Source organism: Dioscorea cayenensis, chromosome 20 (assembly GCF_009730915.1).
Source record: "Dioscorea cayenensis subsp. rotundata cultivar TDr96_F1 chromosome 20, TDr96_F1_v2_PseudoChromosome.rev07_lg8_w22 25.fasta, whole genome shotgun sequence".
Classification (NCBI taxonomy): Eukaryota; Viridiplantae; Streptophyta; class Magnoliopsida; order Dioscoreales; family Dioscoreaceae; genus Dioscorea; species Dioscorea cayenensis.
Window position 1 is genome coordinate 28,647,862 of NC_052490.1, and position 13,542 is coordinate 28,661,403.

General features: G+C 29.3%; 2 protein-coding genes across 2 annotated transcripts; both read left to right on the forward strand.

Moving 5' to 3' along the window:
* The first annotated feature begins 1,254 nt into the window (after positions 1-1,254).
* LOC120251144 (anaphase-promoting complex subunit 10) lies at positions 1,255-4,563 on the forward strand. Its single transcript, XM_039259683.1, has 6 exons — positions 1,255-1,497; positions 1,670-1,730; positions 1,814-1,906; positions 2,570-2,640; positions 4,110-4,214; positions 4,299-4,563. Exons 1-6 carry the CDS (start codon positions 1,310-1,312, stop codon positions 4,366-4,368), a joined length of 588 nt encoding a protein of 195 aa, XP_039115617.1. The 5' UTR covers positions 1,255-1,309; the 3' UTR covers positions 4,369-4,563.
* A 4,843-nt stretch (positions 4,564-9,406) lies between these two features.
* Positions 9,407-13,342, forward strand: LOC120251396 (putative pectinesterase 11). Its single transcript, XM_039259924.1, has 6 exons — positions 9,407-9,624; positions 10,614-10,773; positions 11,277-11,465; positions 12,302-12,543; positions 12,949-13,167; positions 13,336-13,342. Exons 1-6 carry the CDS (start codon positions 9,407-9,409, stop codon positions 13,340-13,342), a joined length of 1,035 nt encoding a protein of 344 aa, XP_039115858.1.
* Positions 13,343-13,542: the final 200 nt, after the last annotated feature.

Genomic DNA, 13,542 nt, shown 5'->3' on the forward strand with positions numbered 1-13,542 from the left:
TGGTGATTTTAAAATCAAGTTATTGGCCAAATGATTTAGGTCAATATAGTTTAATTCTCCAAGTCTCATCCATGAAATTAAGTTTCAGTGCTTCTTTATTTGAATTTTTAATTCCCACGCTCTTGATCTGCATTCTATAATTTGCAAAATTGTTAATATGCTTCTTTCTTGGGTGTCTGCAGCTAAAGACCCGTGTAAAGACCTGTCTCAGTGCTTCTCAAGCGACTCCGTTCAAAAGCTAAGGAACTCCCTTGATTTTCTAAGCGTACGCCCAGATGTTCAGTCCACTGTTATGGATACCCCTTCTGCTCATGAGTGATTCACCTCCTCGCTCGCCTTAAGGAGATATCAGATATCAGAGGGTGGCCCTCTTCTTGTCAGCTCATTTTCGCTTTTTTTTTTCTTGTTTTTTGTTTTTGGTTTTTGTGTGGTTTCTTCTGCTGAGAAAAGCCTAACCTTTGGTGATTTTGTTTTTTTTGTGTTTTTCCTTGTTACTTATTTCTATTTTCCTTGTACTCCCTTACTTTTTGTGGGTTTTTGTTTTGTTTGCTCTTATTTCCTAGTTTTTAATAAATTTATGATTTATCTATTTTTATATAAAAAAAATTATTAAGTTTCGAAAAACATCTCGTATATGTATGGAATGTGTGGAATATCTTATATAAAGATTGAGAAATATAATGTATCCTAGGTTTTATTTCTATAGTTTCAACATTCACAAATTTGAATTTCATATATAAATAAAAAAATATACTCTTATTTTTAAGATAATATATAATTTGTTTTGCTCCTTCATGCATTCTTCTTTTACTATATAATTTAGAATATGAGGTTGGTTTAATAAATGATAAATAAACCCATATACAAATAGTGAAGTATATATGCCAAAGAATTTATAACTCATCAGTAGTGATCTCATAGTAAAAGGTGAGTGTGAAACTTTTAAATATCCTGAGTTCAAGTGTCACTAGATGCAATGATTATGATGGATCCCCTTAGCTACTAGTACTTGTCATATTTGTCGAAAAAAAAAATTGAAATATACATTCAATTTCTTGTCTTCAAAGGGATAAAAATAAATAAAAAAATAACAATTATTTTCCACTCTAGCGATCATGTTTCTAACTATATAATTTAAATCTTTTCTTACTAATCAAAGCCTTTTAAAAATATATATTGGATCTTATTCGGATCCGGATCCTATACCCGATCCGACTTAACGGATCTTTCGGGGTCGGATCTTGAGATCTATACCCGACCCGCATTTGCGTGTGAAACTCCACTGTCATCGCTTCGAGAGCAGAGAACAATGGCGACGGAGTCGGAAGGGGAGGAGGACGCCGCCACGGCCGCCGGGAAGCTCACTGGAATCCCGCAGCTCTCCGTGGAGGACGACCTCCGCGAGATGGCCAACAAGGCCGCTTGGAGCGTCAGCTCTTGCAAGCCCGGTAATGGCGTCCTTTCTCTCCGTGATGACAACCTCGACACATACTGGCAGTTCCTCACCTTCCCCTTTCCTTTCTATATTGTTTCAATTTTAACCCCAATTTTTCGCTATTAATCGCAAAAGAAGAACGAAATAGGGTTTGATTTGTCGGGATTTGCTGAAATTTCAAACAAATGTTTGATTTTTATCTACTTATTAGGGAAAATTATTCATTTGTTTCAGATCGGATGGAGCGCAGCCGCATTTGGTGAACATTCAGTTTCAGAAGAAAGTAAAGTTGCAGGTTTGTTTGATTTCTAGTTTCGTTTGGTATATATTTGATCTTCTTTTTAATGGTGAAATTATATGTAAATTTGGTTGGCTTAGCTATTGGTGCTGTACGTGGATTTCAAGCTTGATGAGAGCTATACGCCGAGCAAGATTTCTATCCGTGCTGGAGATGGCTTCCACAACCTCAAGGTTTCTTTTTCTTCTTCAGTCTTGGGAGTTATACTTAGTATTATTGTCAAAGAAATTGATACTTTTACTATTTTGAATTTAGTTGTTTCATTTGGTGCATGCCTTTTTGATGAAATTACCTTTATTTGTGTGCTTAATTTCACCTATAAATCTCACAAAAACAACTCTTCTCCAGGCACTCATGGCTTTGTTATTATAAACCTTCTTTCCTGGTACACTTTATATAACTAATTATGTTTGAACTCTTAAGTCTTTAATGATTTAGAGTGCACTTAATATTTGTTGGGGTATTCGAGCAGGTCCATTCGAATGTGACTGAATGGCTGTACATTTGGAAGCATAAGGGCGAGTATGTTATTAGAGTTTCATTATTTTTTCTATTAATAGGAATTCATGAAAGAAAAATTTACTGCATGTATTTAGAATTTCAGCATTTCTTGTATAGAGAATTCATGAAAGGCAAAATGAATTGAATGGTATTTGCAAAAGAATCTTAGATTTTTGTAGTTTTTGAGTAAATCTCAGTGTGTTAAATTCTTTATTTGAATAACCCTTTTCTGTTGATATCTTGCTGTCCTAATATACATTGTGTTTTTGGATCTCTTTGATTTGTGATCTCAACATCTTTTGAGTAATTGAATGTTGTCTTTATGATGCTCACAGGAAATTAAAACTGTAGAGCTTGTGAAGCCGGTTGGTTGGGTCCATATTTCTCTATCTGGGACAGATCCCCGGTATGTTCTTAAGTTGTTATTTCTCAAATTTTCATGACTACGTAAATTTGGTAAATTTGGGTGACTTTGATGTGGTGGGAAGCACTAGAAAAGAAGGAAGATTGTATTTATCTCCTGTAAATCTAGAATGAATTAATATGATATGCATTGCAAGAATAAGTATTGCCATGCTTTTCACCAATGCCTTTATTGAATCTTGGCTATGAGCAGATTGATTCAGTGGTATTCTAGTTTTAAAACAATACCTGTTCCTGCAGTCATCTTTGCTTACCATCTTGATTTAATTGAATATAATAAGAGGCCAAAATTCAATACCAGACCTTCATTACGGACCATAAGCTTTCTGTTTTGAGAAGTCCAAAAACATGTATTAATTTAACTTGTATCAGCAATCCTAAGCTAATATTTGATTTTGATAAGTTTTTTATCCTTGACTGTTTTCACTGTTATCTCATGTGCTCCGCTTCTCAAGCATCTTTGATTCTTAAATTATTCATGCAAACATGACATCTGCCCTCTCGGTTTTAACTTGGAATATAAGGTATCACCTTTTTGTGGTGACATTTTACTCATTGAACAAGAATGACATGGATGGATTGAAATTGAACATCAATGAAATGGAATAACAATGGGACTCTATTTCACATCACTTGTTGCACTTGAAACTTAGTATATCTTGGTATTATGTCACAATATGTTCATGAACTCCTATATAGAATTGGAAGCAATGCTAAAAGGAAGGTGGATGTGATGTTGTTGTATATGGCGGATTGTAAGTTGTTAGCAATGACATAATATTAGAAAGTATTGAGGAGAAACAATTGATTATCTTATTTCCTTTAAAGTAAGAATCCTGCTGAAGTATAATTTAGGTAACTGGAATTCTTCTTCGGGTTTTCTATGTTCTGAGCTATTCTGATGGGAACATTTTGAAAGCCAAAGGACTGATGCTATGCTGGCAAACAAAGAAATTGATATTGTTGCTCAGAGATGACAAACATTTAGAAGGTCTTGATTGTTGCAAATTTTGAGAGAAGTAATGGTATAGAGCCCAAGCCTGAACAAGTATAAATAGTGAAAGGCCTTGCATAAATGCGAATTTCTTTTTTTTTTTTTTCTTGACATGATTATTTTATAGTAGAACCTACAGATATGCATCTAAACATACTCTAGAAGAATTTATGATTTTATTGGCAGAAAGGGTTCTTGATGTTTAGTGCATGCAGTCACATAGTTCTCTTCTTTGATGACTGACTATTTGGATCTTTTTTTTTTTTTTCTTGTCTAACATTGCCTAAATATCTGAACTTGCATATTTGATATTGTAAGTATTGAAGACTAATATTTTGTGAACATTTATGATGAGATATTTGCTTGCAGCTTCAATACCTTATTCATTTTCATAGAGCATTTGATAAATATTTTTTTACATCTTTAATAACCTTCAAATTTTCTCTTACATCCTGCAGTGAGACATTCATACATACCTTCATGCTGCAACTCGCGGTACTATCCAATCATCTGAACGGGAGAGACACCCATATTCGACAGATCAAAGTCTATGGCCCCCGGCCGTATGTGGAAATACTCATTTTTTTTCTTTGATTTCAATTTAGAAAATTTGTCCATAACCCTTCCTAATTGTGTTTGTTTTACAGGAACCCTGTTCCTCGTCAACCATTTCATTTTACTTCGCCTGAATTCATTACATACTCTTGTCTCAGGTGAAGAATCATCACCAATGAGGTAGTAATGCCCAGCATTAGCATTGAAGTAGAACAGTTACAAATTATGTTACCCATCATCAAATGCTGTTTATAGTATAGTACGTTAAACTCTCTGAGTTGTGTGTTTTTGGGTTATTTTTTATTTTCATAATTGTTTTTATCTTCATGATTTCAGATGAGTTTGAAAGCCTAAGAATTCTTTACCTTAGTGATAAATTCCTACAATCTGCATGAAAACTATTTGTATACATAAAAAAAAATGAAAATATATATTTGTCGATATATTTAATTTTTTTTTTTAAATAAGTGGATAAACCATAGATTTCGATATATTTATTAACCCGAGGTTCATGTAAACCCGTGGTTCATGTAAAAATAAATTATTAAAAAATTCATCTGAGAAAAGTGCTAGGAAAATCTATTTAAAAGGTATATAAATATCTTTATATATTTAAGATTCTCATAAAAATATCATTTCATTGATATTTTGTCATGTATTTTGTCCACCAACCGTTTGAGTTCACATTATGTGGATTTTTTTTATCTCAAAAAATAAAATAAGCTATTTGGTGTTTTTCAAAAAAATGATGTAAATGTCAATTAATTTGTTTCACTTATAATTTAAAATTATTACTTTTCCCCCCATTAATTATATGATTTCACAAAAAAATTACCTTTTCCTATTTCACCCTACATATATCTACAAAAAATTAAAAAGCTCAGACTCCACCGAAAACTGAGTTTTTGAATTCAGCTTTTATTTGGCTATCAAGCTTGAAATTAATTTGGTATTCAATGGAGTTATAGCTCAAAAATATATAACCATATTATATATTTTTACATATTTATAATATATAATATTTCAAATATTATATAATCTATATGGTAAAATCATCAAAAATAAAATACAAAAATCATAAATTAATTCAAATTAATATTTTAAAAAAATAAAGTTAATTTTAATTCCAAACTAAATAAAATTAAGCTCAACCTTTGGAAATCAAAATCCAAAGTACTCTAATTGGAGCTGGCCCAGCCCAATTAAACTTAATTTGTTTTCAGTTCTATATAAATACCCATCATCTGCCACTTATTCAACTTCATCCCTTTTTAGGGTTAGGGTTTTGTGTTTGCTCCGGCGGCCCTCTCTCTCTCTCTCTCTCTCTCTCTCTCTTTTGTCTGTCTGTCTGTCTCTCAAAGAAAAGGAGGATGCAGTGATGGTATCTCGTTAATCCGATCTGTCTATTGTATGAAGACAGCATAACAATCCATTCTTTCAATTTCTCTGAGCACCTCCTCCTCTCTCTTCCACAAATCCTTTTTGATTTGTGATTATTTTTTTTTTTTTATGTTTTTCTTTTTAATCCAATCCATTTGTGTTTATTCTTCATCTAAGTTTCTATGGATATCGTCGTTTTGTGTTTTCTGTTTTTCCGTAATGTATGATAAATGGTTGCTTAATCATTATATAAATTAAAATTTAATATTTTTATAATCGTTTTGTATTCTGTAATTAATTTCCTATACTAATAAATATCAAATGTGTCTATTTTAGAATTTTTTAACAGCTTAATGTTTTTTATTATATATAAATTTGATAAAATTTTGTGCAAGAGGATTTTTTATTTGTTTTTAATTTTGAGCTCAGGTTATTAAAAATTTTAAGATTATGGATAAATTGTTTTATATTGAATATTGTCGAAGTTAAAGGGGTCATTATTTAATTGACTGAAGTTTTATTTATTTGTTTTAGAGAGAACAATTTGAACAGAATGCTAAATAAAAAAAAATAATAATAAGTATTGCCTAATTTGTGTCGCGTATTTTTATTTGAGAATTATCAAGATCTGCGTAATGACCTAATTGTCACTCATTGTTTAGATGGTATGTTTACAATCTTATAAATATATTAAATTTTAATTTATATAATAATTCTTTTTAATTAAGTTACCGAAGCTAATATAATATACTGTCATAATAATCCAAACATTGAATTTGTTCATAATTATTTATATTGTGTGTGTACACTGTACATACATATGTATGAAAATATATATATATATATATATATGTGATATTCCGAACACCTCTCAATCAACTTTGAAACCGAATAAGACCCAGGATGGATGACCCATGTTGGTGATAATATTTTCTTACTTTCATTGTTTTTCATAAAATTATGATTTATTTATTTTTATTATATATATATATATATATATATATATATATATATAAAAACAAAGAGTGAATATATTATATATTTACATCGTGATTTATAAAATATCCATTCTTCATAAGGCTATTATTTACCTTATTTAAACTAAAATTTTAAACTAGAGTGATATTATATTCATATACTTGATTTTCTGAATTAATTTTTCGAATGATTTGGATGTCAAGGTGATACTCATATAATCATCCATGTTATTTTTTTTTTTTCATAAATTTTAAATTCAAATTGTATAAACTATTGATACTAAAAACTAAAAAGGAAAATTATTTGCATATCCCTACAAAACTATAAAATTATTTAAATACCCCCATAAAAATACTATTTACTTCCATACCCCTACAAAACTAACTTTTCTACTTATATATCACTTACCGATAGCCACCGTTGGGGTTTATGAAATTAATTATAGTTCCCATCTAATCAAATTTAACAAAATTACCCTATTACTCTTAACATCATCCAACCTAAGCCATCTGAGAAACATTCCTAAACTTCTCAACCACTTAGCTGCTATCTTTTGAGATTCCTTTCTCACCAATCCTTTCAAGCCATGCCATCTCACTCGCCGGTTCTTTCAAATCGGAGTCTGAGACGTCTACGCCATCTCCGAAGGTTTCAACCTAACCCTACTGAACCATCTCAACGCCGGCTACTCTGACGCTGTGAAATCTGCATGTGCCGTTACCTTTACCGTCAGAGGTCTCAGCGTGATCAACGCCGTCGCCGTCGCTTACTCGGAGAACCTTCCAATCGTGTTCATCATCGGCGGGCCAAACACCAACGACTATTGTACTAATCGGATCCTCCACCACACGATCGAATTACTCAAAAGTTCATGATTTTTAATAATTTTAAAAATAATTAAAGTGTATATAAAAAAATTACATTGGGTATCTATAATTTAAAAAATATAATAGGGGCATATAAGCAAATATAATTGATGGGTACATTAACAAACCCATAATGGTTATTTGTTGAATGAAATAAGTAATGTCTACAAAATAAGAAAAAAAATTTAGAGGGGTATATAAGCAAACTTATTTTGGTAATTTACCCTTATTCAATCCAATTTAACACCAGAGTCAACTTAACCATAGGGGCATATAAACAAATATAATTAATTTGTAGGGGTATACAAGTAAATATCATTTTTATGAGGGTATTTAAGTAAATTCATAATTTTACAAGGGTATGCAAGTAAAAAACCCAAATTATAAAAGTCTATAAAACTCTAAAATTTTAAATTCAAATACTATAGAACAAAATACCCAAAACTCTTAAATCCTAAATTCAAACCCTAAACTCTAAATAGTAATGACAAATCTGAGGGGTTTTTGATTTATTATTTATAGTTTGGGGTTTAGATAATAAAACAAAAATAATTTTTTAATTAAAAATAATAATTATGAATGCAAAAAATAAAAATAAAAATAAAAATAAAAATAAAAATAAAAATGACTTACATGCTAAAATAAAAAAGAATAATGTGGATGCCAACTTGCCATCCACTTCAATTGGGAAAGCTTATCATATAAAATATCATTACTCTTCAAACTATGGTTTAAAAAAATTAAGTAATCCATATTTTTTATTTAATTTTTTTTTTTGTTTCAATTAATCATATTATCGGAAATGAAAATTTTGGGGTTTCGAATTTTTTTAAAGCTCTCTAGAAGCCTTCCAAGCATGCAGATGCAACCTATCCTAATTATTCAAAAGTTTGTATAAATTTCAAGATAACCAGTAGCGAACAAGATGAAGCAATCTCAACAATCATCTATCTCTCTGCTTCAATTACAAAACAATTAGTGCATTGATTAATGAAGTACTTTAAAGAGACTCTTAACTATCTCCATCTCTGGAAGTCTTCAATGCAACTCAATAATGTGTTAATATATTAAATTATTTATTGTCAACAAATGCAGTGAAAATAAAGCAATCAGAGTGTTGCCAATATAAGCAAGCAAGGAAGCCATTAATTGAAGGAAAATATCATGCTGTTACTATGTTTTTTTAATAGTATTTTTGGTGCCATTTTTGTCTCAAGTACACTTTGCCATCTTATTAAATTCACAAAGATATCATTTTTTAGCTTACTTTTCTTGTTAAGTGGAGAAGATAATTTTCCTTTTGTGTGCTTGTTTTAAAAACATTTAACCTTTTATCTTTTGGAATTATACCTATGTAAATGTGTATATATGTTACAAATCTCTATTAAAAAAAAAATCATATTTGCATATACCCTATATTAACAAAATGATTTGAACCAATACCCAAATGATTTATAATTAGATGAAAATTAATTATTTCCTTTTAAGTCTTTGACCCACTAAATTTTTAGGAACCACAAACTCTAAATCAATTTGATCGAAGTACCGAACATCTAATAAAAAAATAGACTGTCTCAAAGAGTTTTTGTTTTTAATGTATGTGTATATAAAGATTTGAAGTCAAAATTATTCATTTAAAAAAATCTAAGCATCAACTCTAATTTATAATTAGCTGAAATTTTTAAAAAATATCAAATGTCAAACATATGAAGCTTTCTACCTCCTAATTCTTATCTAAATTTAGATACAAAGCTAATGACTTATCCTAATTATAAAATTAATCTTACATCCAAATCTGTCAATCAAGGTTTAATTAAGCTCACAGCAAGACAACAGCAGACTCCTTGTATGAGACTCTTTAATGTTGCATGCTGCTTAAAGAAATCCTCATGTTGACAACCCTATAAATAAGTAAATCAAATAAACAAATCAATGCAAATCATTGAGATTAATTAAGAAGAGTTTAATTAGGAATCATGAGGTCTGTTTATGCATCTTTGGTGTTTGTATTAGTGTCTGTTCCTTTGATGGGTGGAACAACACTAGGGGTTTCAGTGGATACAAGTTTAGCTGTTCTTATTACTGTGGATCAATCAGGGAAAGGAGATTTTCAAAGAATTCAAGATGCAATTGATGCTGTGCCTTCATTTAATTCAGAGCAAGTTTTTATCTTAATCAAACCAGGAATTTACAGGTTACAACTCTCTCTCTCTCTCTCTCTCTCTCTCTCTCTCTTTTTCTCTCTCTAGTTATTTGTAAATAGGTTATATTTTATATTTTTAGTTTTACATTTTATTTTAAAAAATGTTTAAAAATGCTATAATGGTTACTGCTACAATAGCTGAGCGGTAAGATATTTGACTTCTATGAAGAAGATTGAGGGTTCGACAAAAAATATTATAGTGGCAAACTAGCATAGCACCATAATCAATAAAATATTAATATTAATCAAAATTTTTAAAAAAAAATACAACATGGATAAAATATGAGTTTTCTATTTTTATTATAAATATTTTTTTTATATTTTTTTTTGAAAAAGTAAAAATGAATTTTGCATAATATTGCAGTAATGTTTACCTCTTACTTGCAAAAATAAAAAAAAAATTCACAATGTTGTTTTAAAAAAATCTTTTTAATCTCTAGAACTGTTAATATTTTATTTTATTTTATTTATTTATTTTAAAAAAATATGATTTCAATTTACAATAGTTTAAAAATTTTCTAAGGATTTCAATTTTTCTCATAAAAAAATAAAGAGTTGCACTGTAGTTTGTTTGTATTTTAAAAAAAACAACAATTAAATTTAATTAAAAACTTCACTATAATCCATAAGCTAATGCTTACATAAAAACTCAAATGATTTATTTGATTGATTGATTTTGGAAGAGTATTTAATCTCACATATTTTGACTTCTTTCTGAACATTTTTTTTAAGAAAAAACTTATGTCCTAATTTTTAAAGAATTTCTGAAAAATACGAAAACATATTTTTTGTGCAGCCGAAATTATTATCCGGATTATTTTTAGTAAATCTCTGTGAAGTCTCTGCTTATTTGTAAAGAAGCTTTCATCATTAACTCTTCTTTTTTAACTTGCATGTAATTAATTAATATATTGGGTTTTATTTCTTAAAAATTAATATTTTAAATATCGAATATTTTTATTTTTGAAAAAAATGAACAGGGAGAGAGTGGTAGTGCCAGAGGACAAACCATGGATAACATTGAGTGGCACAAACGCAACATCAACAATCATAACATGGAGTGGTGCTTGGGATACACTTGAATCTACAACTGTTTCAATTTTAGCCCCTGATTTTGTTGGAAGGCATCTCACTATTCAGGTAATTTTTTAACTTAATTTATAGATATAATATAATAAATTTGTTAAAACCTATTATGTGTATAAGAGATTAGGAGATTTTTAAATATTCAAATGTCAAATATATAATAGTTCAAACTTAAATTTTAGAAAACTTTCACATATTAATGTCTTGTGTCCTATGTTAATAAGATGGTCTTTATCTAAACATATTTGTTTAGGAGATTATAATCTCATCAACAACGTAATAAGAGAAGTTGTTGTTGTTTTTATTATTATTATTATTATTTTTACAATAGATAAACTATCACACACAGCTTACTTATTTATACCTCAACTACACACATTAAAAGAGAGCCCAATTTTTTACCTCCAACATAAGAGTTAAATGTTTTGCCGCACAATCAATTATAAAGGTGGTTTAATTAGATGAATAATTTTTTTAAAAATATCCATTAATTTTTTTTTATAAAAAATAATCATAATTTAAAAGAGAATCTTCACTTTAATATTTTATTTTTGCAGAATGCATATGGTGCAGGGGCTCAAGCAGTAGCACTAAGTGTATTTGGCGATAGAGTGGCTTTTTATGCATGTAGAATGATTTCTTATCAAGACACTCTCTTCGACATTAGTGAAAGACACTACTACTCAAATTGTTATATAGAAGGAGCCACAGATTTTATTTTTGGAAATGCTCTTTCTTTTTTTGAAGTAAGTAGTTATTAGTAACAGAGTTATGATTTTATTTTTTATTTTTTATTTTTTAAAGGGATAAAGAAATCATTCAAAATTATAATGGAACTAGGAAAAAACTAAAAGAGCAAAATAATATAATTATTACCAAATATTTTATAAACTATATATACTAATTTATAAAAACCCATCTAAATTTTGTAAAAACTATATATATATATATATATATATATATATAAATTCATAAAATCTAAAGAAGAATTTGTGGGGGGACATGCCCATGCCCCCTACACGGACCCCTAGGTCCATTGGTAGTTATAGAATTTGGGGCAGCGTACAGTAATATATTTCTTCGTTTGTTTACAACATGACATTTAGGGGTCGTTTGGTTCGCGGTAATGTAGAAAGATTATCATGTGTTACGTGATAATATGAAAATAATACCACATTTGACATTGTATTAGTGGTAATCTGTATGGTAATATCACATTACCAACTTATAAATATTACCAAGAAAGTGGTAATCCTATTACCACCAAATTTGGTGTCTATCTTGGATTACCGTGGTAATCTTATAACTTTTTATATTTTAACAAATTGATTACCATGAAAACCAAAGTAATAAAAGTTCCCAACCAAACATGGTTATATTAAATTACCGCAATATTCCCACCCATATAATATTCACACTCATATTACCATGGTAATCTCGTTACGTGGTAATATGTCATTAACGCGAACCAAACGGCCCTTAAGAGTTTTGGACTCATCTTATAGCTTAAGATTTTGGGTCGAATTGGACCTAATTACTATTTTTCTATAATTTAAATCATTTTCTTCTTTTTCTTGAATAGAAATGTCATATACATTCAACATCAAAGAGCGGTGGAGCAATTACAGCTCAAAAACGATCATCCGTAGATGAAAACACTGGTTTTAGCTTTGTTTCATGTAAGCTTACAGGTGTAAAATCAAAAAGTGTGTTTCTTGGAAGACCGTGGGGACCTTACTCTAGGGTAGTTTATGCCGACACTTATATGTCTAATGCGATATTACCACAAGGTTGGTCTGATTGGAACAATGCAATCACACAAAGGTAAATAAAATGAAAAACTCAAATTTATATATTTATGTTAAGATATATTAGTTGCATACCATGTAAATGTGAAAAATTACATATATATATATATATATACCACTATAAATTATTTTTATTTCCTTATATACTTTATGATTGAAAATTAACGGCAACCAACATATTTTATGAAAATATGGATTTTTTTCCTTTCTCATGAGCTTGATTTTATAAATTTTTCAATCCATGTTGGTTAGATAGATATATATGTAAATAAAAAATTTTACAATGATCTATAAGTAACTATAATTTTTATTAGGGTATATTAGTGATTTGTTATTTGTACAAGGGCATGCAAGAATAAACCAAAAACCTTATATTAAGAAAAATTCTTATCTCATTAATTAATGTGACATGCCATTGTAGGACTTCATTCTATGGAGAATACAAGTGCTATGGTTCTGGTGCAAGGAACACAACAAGGGTCAAATGGAGTCACCAACTACTTACACTTGATGAAGCCACACCATTTATAACACAAACGTGGATCAATGGCCAAGATTGGATTAGGTCCAACCCAACCCATTTTAAGAAGCCTTCTTTTCCTTTGAAGAATGAAGGAGATGGATTGGAATCATTGGATGGGTTTGTTAAGAGGACAAATTTATCATCCTCAATGATAGTTAATTCTCATGCTTCTATTGTACAAGTTTCTTATTTGAATTGGTTTTACCTTGGACCTTTGACGGTTTATATATTGGCATTTTTTAATTAGTATTTACTTGTATTTGCTAATTCAATGTGCAATTGTAGATATTGAAGATGGAAAGAACGAATAAATTCGGGTAATTCATTTTATTATATATATCTTCAATTGTGAAATAATAATTGAATTTAGGGAATGCAATGTAGATAATTGATTTGGAAGAAAATAATTTTACTTTTTTTATGTAAATATAATTATGGCAATTAGACAGAATGCAATATTTTTGTAATTTACAAAAAAAATAATTGAAGATA

Bases quoted from the DNA above. Each gene is read 5' to 3' on its own strand.
- LOC120251144 (XM_039259683.1), top strand. From the start codon at position 1,310: ATGGCGACGGAGTCGGAAGGGGAGGAGGACGCCGCCACGGCCGCCGGG. The intron at 1,731-1,813 runs GTTTGTTTGATT...TGGTTGGCTTAG, and splicing joins AGAAGAAAGTAAAGTTGCAG to CTATTGGTGCTGTACGTGGA. The intron at 2,641-4,109 runs GTATGTTCTTAA...TACATCCTGCAG, and splicing joins CTATCTGGGACAGATCCCCG to TGAGACATTCATACATACCT.
- LOC120251396 (XM_039259924.1), top strand. From the start codon at position 9,407: ATGAGGTCTGTTTATGCATCTTTGGTGTTTGTATTAGTGTCTGTTCCT. The intron at 9,625-10,613 runs GTTACAACTCTC...AAAAATGAACAG, and splicing joins ATCAAACCAGGAATTTACAG to GGAGAGAGTGGTAGTGCCAG. The intron at 10,774-11,276 runs GTAATTTTTTAA...TTATTTTTGCAG, and splicing joins GAAGGCATCTCACTATTCAG to AATGCATATGGTGCAGGGGC.